The 20,995-nt window shown below is 40.2% G+C and overlaps 1 protein-coding gene across 1 annotated transcript; it reads left to right on the plus strand.

Moving 5' to 3' along the window:
* Positions 1 to 412: 412 nt before the first annotated feature.
* Positions 413 to 19,553, plus strand: TMEM273 (transmembrane protein 273). Its single transcript, XM_051616860.1, has 7 exons — positions 413 to 499; positions 1,057 to 1,174; positions 5,833 to 5,883; positions 6,655 to 6,765; positions 7,428 to 7,452; positions 17,009 to 17,035; positions 17,837 to 19,553. The coding sequence occupies exons 1-7, from the start codon at positions 413 to 415 to the stop codon at positions 17,880 to 17,882; spliced, it is 465 nt and encodes a 154-aa protein (XP_051472820.1). The 3' UTR covers positions 17,883 to 19,553.
* The last annotated feature ends 1,442 nt before the right edge of the window (positions 19,554 to 20,995 follow it).

Below are 20,995 nucleotides of genomic sequence, written 5' to 3' on the forward strand. Positions count from 1 at the left end.
ATTTCATCCAGCCTTAAGATGTAAGATTCTGCTGAGAACAGATTCCTCAGACATTCCCTCACTAACAGAAACAAAAAAATATTTTTTTTTATCTTACAGCTTCTCACTCAAGATATATTTCAGATTATTTTTGATTGCAGTATATATGCATCTACATGAGATGATGATACTAGACAGCAACAGACTAATATAAAGCAGAAAGGCAAATCAAGAATCAAGAGGTAAAAGCAACACAGAGACTCTTGAGTGCTGGGGCAGGGGTGGGAAAAGCCCATATCCTTGTGCCTTCCATTTCTGAAGAATGGACCTGAAATGTGTTAGGAGAAATGGGTTCACTTAGCAAAAAACATTAATATTAACTTGTATGTTTTGTTATCATGCAGTCCTAGAACAAGTTAATCTGTTTGAAAAGATGAAGTTTCCTGGAGGACAGAAATATCTGGGTTTTCACTGTGATTCAAAGTATAAGTTTGACTCCTATCAGAAGTCCTATCTGCCAGTAAGTTCCCGCATTTTAGTTCCTACTATGTCCAGACATTTTTCTCAGGTAGAAGCTCTTTTCCAGGAACAAGCTTGCAATGGTTTTGCAGCCATGATGAGACTCTGCTCCTGAAAACATTTATTAGGAAAGGGAAGTGTTCAGCCAAGTACTCTTATCCTCAAAACCTTATTATGGAATTCACATTGAGTTAAAAAAGAAAAAGTTGGCAATGTTGAGAGAGATTGTTTTAGAAGATTCTCCTTTTAAGACACAAAACCTACTTGCATCTCCATGGATTTACAAAACTTCAGCAGTGACCAGTTCAATGTGGTAGGACTTTTTCTATTTTACAGAAACAAATATGAGCATGTAAATATCTCTTAGAGAGCAAAACAGCTGACCCAGGCTGTAACTGTTGGCTGTCCACCTCCTCCCCAGTACATTTTCAAACATTTATATGTTGAACTTAAACCCTAAAAGGGGAACTTCTGTTTGTGAACGTTAACTACTCAGGATGTGACCATCGTTTCCCAACGCAGTCACGTGACCTGCTGAAACTTTTTTTTTTTTTAAAGGTGCTGCAGAAGAGCAAAATTCAGAAAACTAGAGTGAAACCACTCTGTTATCAAAACTCCACAATGACCTTACTAAGAAGCTGGATTTCAGTCCTAATGGCATTTCTTCTTCTCTTATGTAAGTGACTACTTCTTTTTCTTTTTAAGAGTTTTGTGCTTTGGTTTGTTTTTTTTTTGTTGTTTTTTTTTGTTGTTTTTTTTTCTGAGATTGGTGGGGCTGGTTATTTCCTAGTCTAATTGTGTGTATTTTGTTTAAAACTCTCTTTGAAACCCTGTTCCTTGAAGAAAGAACATTTATAGACATAGTGAGATATTCTGCTGAGTTTTCTAGCTAACATTTCCTAAACTGCTCAGGGGTCAGCTGTGCACAATCCAGAAGACCCTGGGAAGCTTAAATACCTGCATCTTTGCAGATGAGATGGTAGACCTGCTGAGCATACTGTTTGGCACTGTGTAGTACTTCAGTACAGCACAAGGATCTGTGTGCATGCTATCTGCAAGCCACTTTTTGTCTCTGCAACTCTCACTTGCAGGACTTTGATGCTGCTAATTCAGGCTGTTTCTAACACTTCCTGCCAGCCCAAAGCAGGGCTTTCTTATGCTTACAACTTGCCTCTTCAGAGTAACTCACCTGCACCTTGTGCAGGGAAAAAGCAGGTATTATGGACAGGAAGTGTCAGCATGAGTCATATTAACATTGAGAGTAATGTGGTTTAAATGGGTTACTGTGGCCTCTGAGACACTGGGTAAGGGGAGAAGCACCCTCTGGTAGCTAAAGCCTTATCTTTACATCTCCCACACTTCATGCAGAAATTTGTAGAGTCATCATCTATCTATGGGGTATCCCAAAAGGCCAGCTTGCCCCACCTGAGGTGTGCAGACCAGCTGTTTTTTCAGATTGCCTTGACTGGATACATACTCCCGCCTAAGATTCTGCAAGCAAAGTTATGCATAGATCTACAGCAGTGCTCTATCTTGTTGTAGACCTTCTCAGGGTACACAGAGGAATTTGTTGCTCTCACTACCCTTTTCTGTCAGTCCTGCAAGCCCTCTACACCTTTCTATAGACGCTTCCAAGAGACCAGAGGAATGGAGACTTTCCACCACAAAGGACATGGGTAACCAACCATTCTTACAGATGTGAAGTCAGTAATGACTGCTCCTTACTTATTGACTAGTTATTGCTCAACGATCAAATGGCACAAGTCCCATTAACACGGTAGCATTTCCTTAGAGCAAAGAGATGCAAACTCAAGAGCAGCAATACATGTTCTACAGCAAAAGGCACATCACAACAGATAATAAAGAGAATGCATTAACATGTCTCCAAGTCTCACATTGATAGGTGCAGGGAATGGCAAATCTATAGGCTTTTGGTTGGAGGGGTGCCTAAAAATGAGTAGAGCTAAAAAAAAAAATTGTTTTCATGCAAGAGTGACTTCTGTTCTCTTCTATTACTACAAAGAAGGATTTTGCCTCTAATTTGAGCACTAAGGAAAGACTACATTTGTCCGGGTGTTTGGATCATTGACATTTGGATCAATGTCAGGATCATTGCCTGTAGCGTCTCTGTCATAGATATTCATTATGTGACTCTGGAGTTGCTCAGGCACTCACTGTGAGTAAACTCTTTTTTCCACCTTGCTTCCTTGCATTTGTTATTGCAAAGAGAAATGGCACTGAACCCTTGGCTGCTGCAATGCCACAAGACCAGCCTCTGTTGAAATGAGGAGAAACCTGAGATGGGGTAGTAAGAGAGAAGAAAGTCACATGGAAGCAGAAGACAAGTAAAGGGACTGAGGCAAGTGGCGTGCACTGAGAAAGACAAGGCACATGTTGCTGTTTATCAGTGCAGGTTATAGCTGGGAGTTGTTCACAATATCAATAAGGAGAGGAAAGCAAGTTATTCCTGCTCCCTGATGCCCAAGTTGCATTCTGCACCACCTTCCATGCTGCACTGACCTACAGGCAAGGCACCAGATGAGCACAGTTACATAGCAGAGGACACAGGAAGAACAGGATGTCCCTCAGTGTGGCTCAGAAGCTGTTTTCTGCTTAGCCCAGCTCCATGCGCAGCAAGTCTGAGAAGGGCTAAGCCTGCCAGGACATGCACCGAGATCATGGGCCAGGGGCTCCCAGGTCAGTGTATTTATTTGTGGGTCCCCCACCTACTCAGCAGATGTACCTTGAGGGAGGCAACTGTGTGGGCAGAGGACTGCAGTGGGCAGCCAGAAGAAAAAGCTTCCTAAGCTGCATGCCTGGTTCCAGCATAGCTGAGTGAGCCAGGCTCCTCAGGCAGGTTGCCACAGGAGATTCATACTTACACTTTCTCCATCCCCTCACCTCTGACATAATACCTGTCTAGTCTGCATTCTCATCTCCAGACTCGCTGCCAAAACGCACGCAAAAAAACTTTCTCCCCCCAGCTGGAGACACAGCCTGTGCCTCCCACCAGCCTCCTAGTGCTACCAGGACTCCAGGGGACACATCCCTGTTGCAGTGCCAGGTGCAGGCTATGCCCAAGCCAGGCTCACAGGACAGGTGAGACAGCATCATCAGTTGCCTGGAGATCCTTTGAAAAAAGGATCCACAAGTCACGCAAGTATAGATATCAAATTTGTCTGCAATGCTCTCCTATCCAGAAGCAAATATTCTCCAAGTCCAGAAGGTTTGATCAAGGCATGGGAGTTGGTCAAAACCCAGTACACAGAGACAAGGGGTCAGAAAGATTGCAGCAGAGCCGTGGTGCTGCAGAATCTGAGGCATCACTTCTAACCACTCTGTACCAGCAGGTTTTTCTACATCCCCAAAAGATCTAAATTGAAGAAGGTAACAAACAGAATCCAGCTATCTAATACAGTCCTCAAAAGCAAATGGTATTTAAGTAGCATCCAGTAAGTGATATGAAAACTTAATTAAAACCATATTGAAACTATGAATTGAAAGTGTTCTTTCTAGTCCTGTGGGTTTTCACACATTTCCTTCCCTCCCTTTTTTAAAAAGAAACTAATAATTTAATCTCAATATATTAAACTGACCTACATAAAATATTCCATGTAAAATATTATTTCTGCCGTAAACCACATAGTCCGTCAGTGTTTTAATTCCATTAGAAAGCATACATTAAGGTCTATGTATTATGACGATTAGGATAATAAAAGTAATACAATATCACTTTTATTATGTTTGAATTTAAAACATTCTTCATATGAGCACAAAGAATAATTACAGGGATGGAAGAAAGTGTATTTATTTATTTATTTATAATGAAATAAATTCACAGGCAAGAGCCTGGAAATCTGTAAAATCAGAAGCTGTGCTTTTTACAGGCACTGTGTAGTATTAGACTTTTTGTTTTTAAGTTTCCTTTCATTTGTAACTTTGATTTTGGCCATTTAGTATAGCCAGCTTTCGTGATAGTATCTGCAATTGGATTCTGTACCCATACCAACTGCCTTCTCTTGAGTATCTTGGGGTTTTTGGAGAGAAAACATTTCTGCTTTTATAAATTATGCTTCCATACATTTAAACTATGAAGAAAAGTTTGGCACAAAAGCACTTGCAGCTCAGAATTATGACTCCCAAAATACATTTGCTTTAAACCAAGATTTTTTTAAGTTTCTCTCTAGATTTTTGCAGCTTGGCTCATAATCTATGAAAATTCAGGATTAGAAATGTGATTATGACTAGGAAATAAAAACAAATCTGCTGCAAGCCACCCAATATATCAGATTTTTCCAAAGAAACTGTGGAAGCTCCAAAGCCCACACTCATCTCAAGAGAGAGTTTCAGCAGTCAGAAAAGCAAACAAAATATATGTTTGTGTACAGGTAACAAAATGGCTGGTTTTGGAGTCGGACTATGCTTCAAGTTTAAAGCTATCATATTTCAAGCATTCATTTTACTGGAAAAGAAATGAAAGCACAGTCCCCCAAAACCTCAAGAAGATGGAATTATTTCTCCACAAGAGGTAGAGGGGAGAGAGGAGAGGCAAGCTGGGACTTGCAATGCTGGACAACTTAACAGTAGAAAAAACAGATGTATTTAAGACCTTAAAGTCCCACTTCAGTTTCAATCAGACAATATTCTGTCACAGTTCCCCACTACACTGGGGAATGCCTATGAAAAGACAACGTCGCATACAAAAGAGTTGTCTTCCCACTGGTCCCATATTTCCTCTCACCCAGGCAATGGATTGCAATAGCTGTAGAAGACTTGATAGTCTGTTTGAAGCTTGTAGAGGAGAAAGAAATTGCATAGCAAGCTGTTTTAAAATGCAGGATTCATATCTGCCTTTAAAGCTTTCTCATGCTCTGGGCACCTCATGTAGCTACACATCAGTTACATCTTTTGGAGCAAAGAGATTGGGACTCATGTTTTCTGGGGAGGTATGCTGAGGTGTGCCATAACTGCTCTGATAGCATGTCTTATTAGCTTTACTGCATCTACAATCTTTTCCTTGATTTATAGCAACTTCTCTTGCATACAGCTCTCAGGCTTGCAATGAGGAAACACCGAAACTGAAACAATGCTAAGACAACACAACATTTTAAAGAAGTATTTTCTGTTCTGCCCAAAAAACAACATGGTGGCCACATTCCTAGGGTGTCCTCATTAACTTGACTGACAGCACTTCACTACTTCAGGAAGTCTCAGATCCTTTCTTAAGCTTTACCAGGATCCACTGACCCATTGAAAGTAGCCAGACATGGCATTCTCCTTGAACGTAGAGCATTCTCCTTGCTCTCCTAACAGGCTAAAATATTTCTATTTCAGATTTTTGGAGAGCAAAGGTCTATGCTTCTGGAAACCCAGAGGAGGAAATAGGTGAGTTCATGGTGAGGTTTTCACTTCCAGACAGAAAGTTAGGGGCAAATTGAATGTAAAAAAAATTAATGTACTTAGATTTCAGAAATTTTTTATGTGTAGAAGATAATAATCTGATTGCATGTTTGCACAGCAGAGTCCTGCCAATGTGATTTGGGCCTTTAAATTACTTTTAGGTAAATGCAATGAGCATGGGGAGGACAGAGACTGGAACAAAGATCCTGAACACAGGCACCTTCCTGCCTGACAGATGAAGGTAGACTCATGTAAACACAGTGATGCAAGAATCACAATGTAGTTCATAGTTTACACTTAAAACTTCTCCGGCTTCCTCCTACTGAAGACCTACAGAGGCAGATATGAAGCTGTGTGCGTGCAGCTATGGGAAGCAGGAATACTGTTTTGCAGGATACAGAGTGGCAAGGGAGTGGGGAAGGGGAATTTCACTTTGTGAGGAAAAGTAGAGATCTAGCTCTAAAACTCAGCAGAGACCTGCATGTGCCAAGGGCTAAACTTGCTTATTTTCGTAAGATGGCACTGAGCCCTTTTACCCACAAGTTCACATGGTTTCATAATATGTAGGGGGCTGAAAGTCAACTCTTCCCAGCTACCTGATCTGGCTCAGCATTATCAGCCCCTTCTGAAGAATACATAAGATTTTTTTATTTTTTTTTCAGGGATGCATTTAAACTTTGGGTCATGTCTGAAACATGAAGACTATTTTTATTACTTAAGGGTGTATACTCATTAGCTTTTAAAATTTTTTTGCAGATTTCACTTATGTGACTATAGGAGCTACACTGGGAGCATTGATAGCAATCGCTTTTGTAGCAATAATAATCTGCATGATCAAAAAGCAAATGATTGACAACGTCTTCGGAGGTAAGAAAAAAATACTCTCGATTTCTTATCCAAAGACCTAGATCTCTTTATGTTCTGATACAGCAGATCTGAGCTTCAGTATTAGGAACTGTGCAAACACTACAACTCTAGTCTTTCTTTGAAGAACTGTTTTCAAAGTGTCTAAAGTGCTGGAGGCCCTAGATCTGCAGATTCACATTTCAGTATGACCAACTCTGCTCTTTAGCCTTACAAGAGAAACAAACTTCACCTCAGCATACTGCCTGAGTATCTTTTAGAATAACTAGTTTTTTAAAAAAACAAACTCTTGTCTTTTCAACCTAAGTTAGAGCGCCTGTTGGATTTACAGGATGGGTAAGAGGCTCACTCACTTTTCTTAGTCAAAACGACTATTTGTTTCACCGATTCCAGACTTTTCCTTCAAATGTGACAGTCTGACTCTAAGATTTGCAGCTTCCACAAGAACGCATAGCAAAACTGTCTATAATTTTCCACCATGACAGGTTTTCAAGATGCCACAGGAAAGCATGGTTTTCAACTGAAACAGGCAAAAGCTCTTTGATTTAACATCTTAACCAATTGTAGCCGTGTTCTCCTGGTTGCATCCTCACAACTTCTGAGTAGCCCTATCACCACTCTGTTCCGGTTTCTTAACTAACCACTTTTTTCTTTTCTCTCTTTAGAGTCAGATGGCAAAATGGATAGAAGGTAAGAGTCATTGGCCTGTGTGTTTTCTGAGGTGGTGTGATACACAACGAGTAATGTTTAACTCCTTCCTCTTCATGGATGATGCTTCCCACAACTGTGATTTAGATGACAAGACATAGTGGGCATGCAAGGCTCTAGAGGACCATGATAGGCACTGTATCTAGTGGATCTGCGTGGAACAGGGTTTTAACATTTCGAAAGAATAGGACAAAAATTCCAGCAGACAGATTCTTTATCAAAGGAAAATTTTATTATGGTTTTTTGGGGCTTGATTTTTTTTTTCTTTAGTCTGTACTATGTATTATAATAGAAACTCCTTTTAAAAAGCATTTTTAAGAAATGAAAGCCAAAAGCCTTGTTTCAAAAGTGCTGAAACTGGATAACCTTTGACACTGCCAGAACTTTTCCCTATTTTCTCTAAAGCTAAATTTTTACTCTATTGACATATATTCACAAACTGTTGAGATTAAAAAATAAACACAAAACAAAAATAAAGCCAAACCAACCAACCAAAACCCGCCACAAACCAGAAACAAACTAAAGGAAATAAAACAAAAATAAGAAGATACATAAACCAGGGTACACTGATTCATCAGAAATTTCCCAGTTACTGTGTCTGGATCTCCATTCTAAGAACTCTCTTCACTCCAGGCTCCTTCAGGTCAAGGTCATGCAGTGACCAATCCTACTGAAAGGGATGCCTTTTTGCCCCTGATCTTTCTCCCCTTTACCCAGGAACAGTAAGATCATTCTCAGTTTTGAGCATCTGATGGGTTCACATGTAGAAGAGGCAGTGCTAGACTGTTTAGGTAATGGCCACTCCCCATCTCCTGAAGGATGGGCAAAAGGTCAGAGATGTACAGGAGAAGGGACACTCGACTGCAAGTCTTCTGTTGGCTCATGGTAATCTAGAGATGTGGACATTATTTGTGTCCCTTTAAGACATAAGTGACTAAAAGAGCCCAGATATTAATTCATCAGCATTCTCACAAACAGAAGGCAACAGCTGTACTCAGTGACCTAAGAAATGGCTTTTGGCCTGTCACAGAGAGCTGGATAGAAGGATTTCCCTATCACAGTCGTTCCTCATAAAGAGAGCACAGCATATGTAAACACTCAATTGAAGATCAAAGCAAGGGCATCCCTTGCAGCAAGTACCTCAATGCTTTGCGTGTCCAACAGAGAAGGGCCCCAGCCAGAAAACATCTGTTATTTTCCCAGGGAGACACTTTCCCAATCTTAAACAGCAAACTGTCACAAAATGTTTCATTTCTAGTAATATAGTATTCTTTTACAAGACAATGACAATTTCTGTGTATCAACCTGCTAGACCTGTGTATTTCGCTGCTAAAGCTGTTGCTCATGAATCCCAGACCCTGAAAGTAAGGGGAAAGGTCTGGAGAGAGGAAGACTTTCCCTCAGTAGAGAAGAACCAGGTTAAAGACCAGTAGTTTAGTATTATCTTATGGCCAGAAGAACAAACATACAATACCCAGTGAACTTCCTGGTGTATTAAGGACAGTATAGATAGAGCAATGAACGGGAAGGGCATGAGGAAGAACTAAGTCAAAGCAGAAGAGCCAGAGACGAGAGTCAAGAGAAAAGGGAATAAAAGGAGGAGAGGGACAAAGACAAGAAGAGACACAGAAGGCAGTAGATTTACTGTCAGGATGAAATGCAGATGTTATGAGCTATGAACTTCTCCACACTGAACTTTTTTCCTCCCCTTGCTGTTTATTATATGTGATATTTCCTTCAGAGACAGTTTGATCATCTATGATGCCATCCTCTGATCTTTCTAGGGAAAGTGACTGGCTTTCTCATGGCAGCAAAATTTAACATTTTCAATGATAATCTTTGATAATTCACTAATTTAAAAATTCACCGTCAGCCATTTTAAAAATTATTATTATTTTATTTATTTTTTTTTTAAATTTAATTTCACATCATCATTGCCAAAGCACTTCAAGCCACTCAGTAATTTCTCTCCCTAACTGGGACATGCTCTGAGTGAGTGTCACCCAGCACAGTACCATCATAGTCAGTCTCGCACCACTTTAAGACCTTGAAGCAAGTAGACTTCTTTTATGATAGAACCCCAATTAGCTGGTACTGAACTTAACCAACAGCTTGCAAGAACAGGTTTCCAATACAATCAGGAAGCATTCCAATGTGTCCTCCTTGATACTTTCCCAAATACTTAAAACAGAAGTGTTTCTACACCCACATTACATTGACAGCTCATTGTGAAATAATTAACATCATTTACCACTTTATATAGTCAGTTATATAACATTAAGATTTAAGCAATCAATTAATAATGGGATGTCCTTAAAGTCAATGGGATATTTACTAACACTTGAGAAGAGAAAGATGCTTGAGGCAAGCTTATGTCAGCTAACAAACCAGTAATTTAGATGTCAACTGACAATTATTTAATGTCCTCTTTTTAAATTAATAGCTCATGTCAGTTTCAAATGCCATCTTGGTGTGATTGGTAAATTATAATGCCTAAAATTTTCATGCAAGTTTAATGTATTAATAAAAATGCCTGGGTACATTTAATGCTAGCAATATTTTGAGCTAACTACAGTGCATGGCAGCCAGATTTATTTTGACAGGAGACAAAGAAGGAGACAAGGAGAAAGATAGAACATTTACTAAAAAGGAAAACGTACATATTTTAAACCTACTGCAATAGCAAAAAGGAATCTTTTGCCTCAACATATCCTGGGCAACAGCACACACCAAAACTTCCCATGTTACTCATGGGTTTCTACAGGACCCCATGTAAATCACTCAGCAGGAGATCAGGTTTTAAATTCATTAGTCATTCTAATGTTTTATGGAGGACAGGAGAAGCTTGGGAGCTGTGCTGGCCAAGTGCCAAGCACATTGGTTAATTTCTTTTGCTACCCAAAGCAGAACCTAGATGTTCTCTTGCACTTTCCCACTGGATTTCTTCTAAGGGACTGACTTTTCTTTCCTTTGCTAGATTATGCTTGGGAAACACAAGGTAGCCTTGGAGAATCAGAGTATTCTTTAGGCGAATGGAGGAGAGCTTGGAATGTTATCACACTCTGAAAGTCTCCACATTGTTTAAGAATTGCCACGGATTATGTAGAAATCATCCATTTGGAAAATACAAACATCAGGGATGGATGGAATGGCAAAGACTAGGTTTGGGCAATCATGCAAATTTGAATGTTGAGCTTCAGTTTCTTCCAACCAGTAGAACTGCCTCAGTCTAACAATTTGAGCAAGAACATTTTTCAGTGTTCAAGTCTGTAGCCAGCTGCGCTAACGTGCAGAGATATTGAATAGGAGCTGATCTAACAATTTCAGATCCTTCAAACAGGTTTAAAGTCAGATAGAAAGAAAAATCTTCTGGTTTACAGTGGAGAGAAATTCTTTCTACTCTTAAGAATCCAAACTGATCTGTAATCCTGTGAACTGCAGAATTCATCATTTACCAAATGAAGCCAATTGAGTAGGCATGAGTTGTATCACTGATGCTGTCTGCTGCAAATGACAGACACAACCAGTCTCATCAGTGGAGTCTGAGCTCACAAATAAACCTAGCTGGAAACCTAGTCTTGACGCTGGGATGCTTGAGAAAGTCACAGTGGGAGTCCTTCAGAAAAAGAGTCCAAAATTTACAAATCAAAATGCGTAAGTAAATTCGTATTGAAAGAAAAGAGATTTTGGCCTTGTCTGAACTTGTCACTGGAAGAGTGGTGCATGAGGAAGAAAGATCAAGATCTAGAACACAGCTTGCACAGGACGATGTGTATTGAAATTCATTGCAGGGACTCAGATCCTGCATCAGCTATTCACACATAATACTATACATTGCATCTGCAGCCAGGGGTGATCCTGCCTCAGCCGTTTAACTATCCATTGAAATAATAACTGCTTAAGATGCAAGCACATACTGCTGGTCTACTATAGGCAAGTTCAATGGTAAAAGTGCTGGAAATACCATGATGCCAAAAATAAATCTGAAAAGGAATTATCTCAAGCCAGTTCCTAATCAGAAAACAAAGATGTCTTTTCCACAGAAGATTTTTACACAAAGAGAGCAGGAAACAGGGACTGGTAGTGGTTGTTTTAAACCATGCTACAGCAACTTGTGTGAACTTTAATTACTTTTCATTGAAGTAATTCTCTCCTGTGGAAATATGTCAGACTTGGAGACAGATGTTTTCTTGGCACTGATCTGACTTTAAGAGGACATTTTCTTTTTTTTTTTTTTCCCCCGGTAATAATGTATCTCACTTTTCAGCCTGGAGATACCTGGAATGAGGCTAGTTCATTCTTTTAACTTCATTCAAGCTGTAGCCTTCCTGCTAAGACCACTATAAAAAAAATAACTTAAAAAAAAAAAAAAATAGTATTTGTTTGGACACTTTTGTAGAAAAAATGAAAACAATGACTCATTACACAAAACCTGTTACCACTGAATTGTCAGTCACTACAAAGCACTAACAAACATTGTCAACTGCAGATGGATATGAAGGAATACACATTTTCCTAGGCATAAATCTGTGTCCATCAATGTCCCCAGGAGATGGGCACTATAGCATCCCACCTTTACGTGCAAGATTACAGTCTCCATCTTCCACATTTCCTATTGCTTAAACATGCTCCAAGCTGTCTCTAATCTTTCTGATTCACCTCTTCCAACAAATGGGATGAAAGTAAGAAATACAGAGATAGAAAAGGAATTAGTTAAGCACAGTCACTGTTATTCTGAGGAAAGCACTGAAGTGTTACCAATCTTATCGGAAGAACAAGTATTGGCATGGAATGGTTTGAATAGGTGAGTTGGCTTGGCCTTTCACGCAGAATCCCAGCTGCTCAGTCTCTTCCCAGCCTGGCCTTCAGATGTGTAACAATGAAGAATCCTAAATTTCAAAAAGTACTTCCTTCTTTAAATGTAACATATGACTCTGCCTACGATTCACTCCAACTGTGACTGACTCAAATTCCAAACTCAACTCACTAGCCTTGGGAAAAAAAAAAAAAACACACAAAAAAACCCAACAAACAAACAAACGAGCAGCTTCAGCTGTCAGAAACTAGAGCTGCCAGAAAGACACCTGGCAGAAGGCAGCTCACACTACAGCACAGATGGGTCTCCCTGGCACAACAATCACATCATAAAGTCCCACAAAATCACACCCCAGTGGATCTGCCCCAGCTCCTCTGTTACCTCCTTTTCACCGCTCAGTTTGGTTTTTCCCATTTTGCATGCAGCCATGACATTCCTACCATAGCAAGAAAATATTATCTGGTCTGGAAAGAACAGGGCCTGGCAGAGGCATAAGGAAAATCAGAGAAGAAAAAACACTGCAGAAGATATCAAAAAGCTTCAAACTCCATCCAGCTTTCACCTGCCTATGACCATCACTGTTGCTGATGGAAATGGCAGAGCTCTGTTGCCTTCTAGTCTATCCTCCCATCTCCACTCTGGTTATCTTTCCCAGTGCCCACTGGGCTTTTTTCACCCCTCACCTGTAGCCTGCAGATGTCTGTTTCTTCCCATGTGGAGAAGTAGAAATGGTGGTGCTTATACAATATAAAGAATGCCACAGCTCACTCCATGCTTTTCAGATCACTGCTCTTGGACAGACTGACTTACATCCCTGTCGTTGTTTTGGGCTACTGTACCCTTTGGCACTTTATCCTCCACTGTCCCATTCCTGTGTGCCCCAAGTATCGTCTGGACTTGTGGAGGAGACAAAAGTCAGTGCTACAATTCCTCTTTACAAGAGCTGTGGCCAGTTCAAAGTACACTCCTCATGCATGATCATAATGTCTCTTGCAACAACAGAAGTGAAGCGTCAACAGGAAAATACTAGCCATACCCTACATGCACCCTGGTTCTCTCCAAATCCCTGTTAATCCAGACAACTTCCTCGATTTCTTCAGTAATCCTCAATTTCCTTAGAACCACTGCATTACCTCCATCTGTCTCTGTTCTCCTAAACCAAGCCTTTTTTTTCCTATTCCTCCCTCTCCCAGGAATATTCCTTTTAAACTATGACTGTCAGTGTCATTTTCCCGGATATGATGAAAATCAGTCACGTAGACTCAGCAGAATCTTTGACACCTCTGGGGTCAAAGACTTGAACGTTTTCTCTTAACATACCTTAGCTATGTCCTAAGCTGTTATTTTACTTGCAACTTTTCCAGCCCCTGCGCGGTTCCGCTCAAGCAGCCCTTCCCAAAGTCTTCCATTCTGCCAACTAGTATATTCTACAAACAACCCAGTCATCAGGTCAACATAAAGTTTTCATAAGTTGTCAGAAGTTTACAAATAAGGAAGATGAGAGCCAGCAAAGACAGAGCCTCCTCAGTGATCTAAATAAGCCTTGAAAAATAATTGGAAAATTATTCCTTTGTGGTCTACTTTGGCTGCAGAACCTCCCTTCACAGCTGCCACCATGGCCAAATATCAGTAGTGAATAACTACCAGGAGAATGGGAGTGGAACAATACTTGGAGGGCTACAGTTGTCTTAGGCCAAAGTGCATTTGCACTACACTAAGGAACAGATGCCATCTGCACAAGAGATGTCAGGCCCTGCTGATACACCCAAATAGGCCCAATTCCTTGCTCAACATGGCAGGGATTAGTGGGTGGCTGATAGACTGAAGAATGTATTCACCACTTTAGGTTTTCTCAGTATGCATCCTGGGAATGACATTTAATGAAAAACATTTAAAAGCTACACAAATGCCATACTAGAGCATGATATTGAAAGTTAACATAACAATGAACAGAGATGTCGTAAATAACTCCATGTGTGTTTGTGTAAATGTTAAAAAATGAGCAAATAATCTTAGCAGAAACAGCTGTCTCAACTCCTTGCACATACACATTTGCAGAAACAGAATGTAAATACTCATTCTGTGTTGCGACAGCGGTCACTAGTGACAACAGCAACAAACTAGCTTTTCTATTTCATTCTGTCACTGTCCTTTCTAGCTTAACTTGTTTTTCTGAACCTTAGGCAAGTTACTTTGACTCAGGTTACCCTATCCATAAAATGAAATTAATCTTTATATCACACACTTCAAAACCAAGGACACCAAGATTTGCAACGTGCTGGGAACACCAGGCTTTAAAACACATCACTAAGGCACTATTGCAGGCACTCTCAGGCTCTTAGTTCCTTTTAGTATTCCTGAATGGGAAGAATACTTCATATTTAGACACATGCACACAGAAACATAAATATTTGCACACACACATACACCTTACACTGTTAGGGTGAGAGGAATTGGTTAAACCCCTTTCCAGGATACAGCATACTTCACCGATGCCAGCTACCAGCCTGACAAGCAAAGCCACACTTCTGGCTATTTTTTGCTCTTCTCTGGCCACTTTCCACATTCCCTGAGACAGCATCTGGCCCGGGATGCCTGTGCTCCCTTCATATTTGGGTCTGCATTTGTGACTGACCTTTTCACAGCTGCCAAACAGGGAGGAATCCTTACTCTTTCCTACCCCTCTGCACAACTGTTTGAAGCTAGTCTTGAATAGCTCTAAATCATTTGATTGTAAGAGTTGTTCTCAAACCTGCTGAGTCAGGAGAATGCTTTCCTGGTAATATTCAGACACCTGTCGGAGGCAATTCCTTCCACAGCCATCATGGTCTCTGCTGGCAAACTTCCTGGTGCCACTGATTCCAGCAATAAATTGGTAATTCTACCTTTCCCTAGAGCTGTTGCGAGTACGGATAAAAAAAAAAATCAGGAATGTTTGTGGAAAAGTATCCTCTTCAGTCCTGTCAACAGAAACCCAGGGTAACTCAAATATTAGATGCCACCAAGCAGAAAGCCTCCTGCTCCCAGTCAGCACCCATCTTCCATCTAGTCTGGCACGGCTTTATGTTGACTAGAGCTTGTCAGAGAGGTGACAACATGGGATTAGCTTGGAATGAAAGACTGCTATCATAGCTAAAGGACAGCTTGAAAACAAACCAAAACAAAACAAGGCCTCTTGATGCAAGGGACTAGGAGTGCCACAGGTCTTAGCTAGAAAAGAACAGCATCAGAGCTCCTGCATATTCCAACTCACAGAATTTCCTGTATCCCTGTTGAATTTCTGGACAAGTTCATGAAAAAGGTATCACAAATATCAAATGGACTCTTAGGAGCCTTCTTAGAAAATAAGATTAATTATAGATCCTTTTATAAGATAATGTATATTGTCCATCAGATCCTCTTAATTCATTTCTCCTATCTCTTACCAAGAGATCTACTTGGAAGGATCTGTACTAGGTATCAGGAAAGCTAAGTTTGTTTTTCTTCTGGCTGTTGCTTATAACCAACCATTTCCATATTCCATGTGGACTTTACAGCCTGGTATCAGAGCACAAATAGCAAGCTGCAAGAAATGAGCAAGTATCACACAGTGATGCTGACTCTACCTTGTAGGCTGCAAATGCTTGGGGAGCCATAGAGTGTTTGTCATGGGTTCACAGAGGTTTATGGGCTTAAAGGCTTTACAAATGGGTTTAAATTGGGCTTAATCACACTTCACAGAGGCCCACAGCTTCAATGGAAAATTTCTACAGACTTGTAAATGGAAAAAGACAGAAACCACTAGCTGAAAAAGTAAGTAGGGTACTTTTTGTGCATTAAAAACAACACCTGGTCCACTCCCAAATCTGATTTACTATGTAGACACCAAAATGCAAGCACTAAAGAATAGTAACTACCACTTTAGGTGGAAATCTGTATTTAGTGTCTTTGTGAACTGGTTCCTTTGAGTGAGTTTCCAATTCTGGAGGAGAATGAAGCATGGAACCCAAGGGCTGGACAAAGAAGGCTATGAAATTGAGCTATGAAAGCACTGCAGGACAGTGCAGACACTGTAATTTTATAGAGCTATGCTCACTCACTCCAGCCCCAAAGTGGAGAAAGATATAATAGGAGGAAACAGGAGAAAAAAAATAAATCCAAAACCAAACAAAACCAAAACCAAGTATTTCCCTCTGATTGTAGCCTGTATCTGCCTCACTGTGCAGTCTCCCATGGACTGCACACCCAGTTTAGACTAGAAAGATGAGAATCAGGTCTTAACTCTTTATTGCAGACTCTAATGGTTAGTGCCGTAAATATCATATCAACAGAAAATTTAACCACAGCTTTCACAATGATGAGTGTGACAAAGTTTCTCTCAGATGGAAAAAAGACTGAGAAAAATTACAAAAAAGCAAGTCCGTGCCGGCCAAATCTCCTGCGAGTTCTCTCTTTAGCAAAGACACCAGAAAATGCTTAAGCAGTATCGAAGGAAAAGGACTACGATGGATGCCATTGCCCAGTGGAATAATGAGATCTAAGAATATAAACAAGGTGAGCGCTTCAAGAGGAGATCTTATTTCCAAGCACTGACGCTAGATGGAGTAAAACTGAATAAAAGATTAAGAGCAGTGAAAGAAAGAGAAAGGATGAAGGTTCCTGTGTTTTCCCAGCTGCTTCTTGAATGCTCATCTCAGATTACTGCTCTGAAAGTCACAATATCTTGCTCTCTATATTTTGCAGGTCAAACATGGGATCAAGCCAAAACAGGTATGTTCCAGAGGAGTCTGGTGGAGCAGGGCGTGACACATAGAAGCTATAAAGGCACATCCATCTAGATAAAGGGAAAGGTCGCACAGCAATAAAAGCTGTGGGGTTATTCTGAGTTCCTCTTGAGAGTCCAGAGCTGCCTGCAGGTCTGCCAAACACTCTGCATGGCCTAAGGCAAGTAACTCAACTGCCCTGTCCTCCGATTTCCTAGTTGTATGACTAGAATACCCCAGCATAAGGCCAGGCATACTGTCTGCATTATGACACAACCATACTGTGATGCTGCTGCCTCCCCATTAGCAGGTACTTCCCATAGTAAGTTCACAGAAAGATGCAGCTACAAGATAGATCCAGGAACTGCTCAGCTGCTCCCCACTCATGTAGAGACAACATTGGGAAGCACCCCAAATGATAATCATCCAAAGTCTATAACACTGTAAGCAGTTCTCATAGTAGGATGCTGCCCTAAAATGCCTTGCTTGCTGCTAGTGGATTCTTACCTGGAGGTGAAGAGGGCATCTGGGAGTCAAAGCAGCAGCCAGAGTCATATACTTGTGTTAATTCACTTAGGAAAAACAGTTCCCTCCAAAGATACAAAGAAACACCTAGGAAAATAAAAGTTAAGTGGGAGGAACTTAATAAATATAATTCCAGCAGCTCCATTACTAATTTTCTAGAATTCTTGTGTTTTTTTTCTGTGGGAATCTCCCAGTTCAGCTTTTACAATAATGCTATGCATCACTCCAGGTAAAACCAAAGCCAGAAAGTTGCTGTTAACCTGCAATGTTTCTTTCTTTTCAGAGATGATGTCAACATACTACAAAAACAAAGTACAGGTGATCAATAATCCTTTTGAAATCAACACTTACCTGATCTGAGGATGAACAGAAGTCTCTTGTGCACAGCCAGAAATCTCACCAATACTGATTCCTTTCTTTGTGCTTTAATTGAAAGACTGATTGATTACAGGAAGAGCTTGTAGTGCATGCTAACTTCAATCACCTGTAGACAAAGAGCCTGCAATCAACAACAGCAAGGATAGGAAAGAAATGAGAAAGACAAGAGATGAGCTCTGCTCATTATTAAATTCTGTTTAGTCTGCAATATGTATATGATTGATTTCTAAAATCAGTTAAATACAGGGTAATTAAAAAGGTAGCAATACATTTCAGCAGCATAATTCATGGTCACTCCCATATTTCAAGATAGGTCAATAATGACTGAAGTAAATTTAAAACCATTCGTCTGAGGTTGAAGTAAAACAAGGCTCCTCAAAATTTTCAGGAAATAGATATTTTGTGTTAATAGGAAAACATGTCACACTAAAGTTATATGTTTTTTTCACTTAAAGACCGATGTCTTGTTGAACTGTAGGTGGTAGTGCTCATTTCAGCCAAATAAATGAATTGTGGTAATTTAAAATGAAAAATTCATTTTGAAATAATGTGGGGGGTTGTTTGTTTGGTTTTGTGTTTGGTTTGGTTTTTTGTTTTTGTTTTGAGTATAAAAACCTGTTTGAAAACAGGTTTATACTAAAAAAAAAAGTTTCTGGACATCTGAAACAAAACAAGCTAATCTGGAATTTCCAAAATTCACATATCCCTGGTTTCTTAGTATAAAACAATGCATTAAGATAAATCAGAAATTGCAAATAATTTCAGTCTTCCACCCCTTTGTTCTTGTTATAGCCTAATATATTCTGTTGAATTTGACTTCTTCAAATTTGCTTTGCCTGGCTCCAATTAGTGGGAGCGACAAGAAGAAAAAGTAGAGCTTTGTTTGAGAATGTTTAGAATAGTTTAAGTAATTTTAAATGGTTTAAACCCAAGTTACTTTGTAACATTCCAGCTTTTCCAAATTTTGGGAACCTGTGCCTTCAGCATCAGTGCAGAAAATAATGTTCTGTTCTGTTTAATCCAGTTCGTTCAAGAACGCTGTATTATAACAGATATTGGCATCACAATGTGCAAGAAAAGCAGGAAGTTTTTTGGTGTGGTTTTTCTGTGTGTGTGTGTTTTTTGGGGGTTTTTTTGGTGTTGGTTTTTTTTTTTTTTTAATTTTATTTCAAGCCAGGCTTTGCTTTTGGCTTCTGAACACAGGGTAGGAAACGTCACCCACGGGAGCTCTGGGAACAGCAACGCCATGCTGGGCATCCTCTGTTATTCCTACAGCTCCTCTCAGGAAACCCAGCAGGACTCAAAGGCTTGAGAGCCTCAGGTAGAGAGCACACACAACAATAAGTAACATCACTGGTATTTCACAGGCATAGCTGTTACATTGTAGCATTACAGGATGACTCCGCTGTCTTATGGCAACTTACTATCCAGATCCAAAGACCACAAACTGTAAATAGACTGGGTCTTCCTAAACTTTTAGCTGAGGCCAATGTCTATAGACTTTTGGATTTTTTAAATCTCTCATCTAACATACATTCCTAAAGTTAACCTTTAAACCAGTGTCTGCTCTCAGTTATACCATATGGCAGATCATAACAAATAAAGTTCTTTCCAGTTCTTCACTACTGTAAAATAAAATATTTTTTCTGACTTGGGAAAAAAAACCCACAAAAACAAAAAAACCCAAACAAAACCAGAACAAAACAAACCATTAGACTGCAGTCCAACCTAGAAATTCTGTGTATTACTAAGAAACAACACTCAACAAAATCATGGAAACTAGGCTTCCCATCCAGTTATCAACTTTCAGGTCATGAGTAGCTGCAACTAACCCCACACATTAAAGGCAGAGCTGATGTGCTGAATCAAGGACTTAGAGTCAACACACTGGCAGAGCATAGGAGCAGATATATAAAATTTTATTTCTATGAAGATTACTGTACTACTTGTTACTGTAACTGGAAGAATTTTAATGTTTCTGTTTCAACCTTAGCAAAGCAGGTATTTTTCCAAATGTCTACAGAAAACCAGATGGTAATTTTCCTACACATTTTGAACAACAAGTAAGGTTTATTTTCAGAGAAAACAGGTATATTGGAATAAGTTCCCTGGATTCCTGTGCAAAGTATCTGTTAATTGATTTGCTTCCTTTAGTACTATTTTAATTAAGTCTTGGAACAGAAAAGAGCATGTGGTCAGAGAGGGAAGCTGTTACCTTCCCTTATTTGTGTGAACAAATGTTTATTTTGCATCATTTCAGTACACTATGGGAAGTAAAGATGAAAATAAATTAAAAATTGTAAGCTACAAGCAGCAGATGTGAAAGACCTGTAGAATTAAAGTTAGTGATGTCGATCAGGCAAATGTGTTGGGATGGTGAATAGATTACAAGTTCCCAAAACCTTTTGGCATGTGCCTTGGCAATCCTTGGTATGGGAAAAGGACGGGCAGTGCTGAGACAGGGAGCTGGGGATGGGGCCCCCAGAGCTGCTGCTTGGGCACACTGGTAACTGCCACCACTGCATGGGGCTGCCATGGAGGCAGCAACCAGGGCCCCATAAAGCCTACCTCCCCCACCTCACAACAGCAGCCAGCCTGGCTCTGCACAGAGAAACGAGGCTGCTGCAACCATTTTGCCACCCCAAGGAGTTGCTGGTTTTGGCCATTCCTACAACCAGCTTTACCAGCCACACTTGCAGCATTAGAAGCTCCTGAATTTGGGCCAAGCTGCACAGCACTGCTTGAAAATAATCAGAGCAGGAAATCTAGCTGAAAGGGAAGCACTTTGGATGCATTCAGTCAAAGGAAAATAGACACTGTTAGCTCCACGAATTCTTAATCAAGGATGCAGTCTAGGTAGCACATAACCAGCACCACAGGCATCTGTGCTTGCCTATTTGCCTGTTCAGCACAGGTTATACCTGCCTGTGCTGAGCATCCCAAGCTCTCCATGAGCTCTCTGGCATTTCCCTGAATAGATAACAGTGGGAAGGACTTCAGAGTCAGGATTTGGACACATGCCCTGGTTATGTCATGCTAGACATGCAGTTTCCTCATGACAGAT

Source organism: Apus apus, chromosome 4, assembly GCF_020740795.1.
Source record: "Apus apus isolate bApuApu2 chromosome 4, bApuApu2.pri.cur, whole genome shotgun sequence".
Classification (NCBI taxonomy): Eukaryota; Metazoa; Chordata; class Aves; order Apodiformes; family Apodidae; genus Apus; species Apus apus.

Bases quoted from the DNA above. Each gene is read 5' to 3' on its own strand.
- TMEM273 (XM_051616860.1), top strand. From the start codon at position 413: ATGAAGTTTCCTGGAGGACAGAAATATCTGGGTTTTCACTGTGATTCA. The intron at 1,175-5,832 runs GTAAGTGACTAC...TTTCTATTTCAG, and splicing joins GGCATTTCTTCTTCTCTTAT to ATTTTTGGAGAGCAAAGGTC. The intron at 5,884-6,654 runs GTGAGTTCATGG...ATTTTTTTGCAG, and splicing joins AAACCCAGAGGAGGAAATAG to ATTTCACTTATGTGACTATA.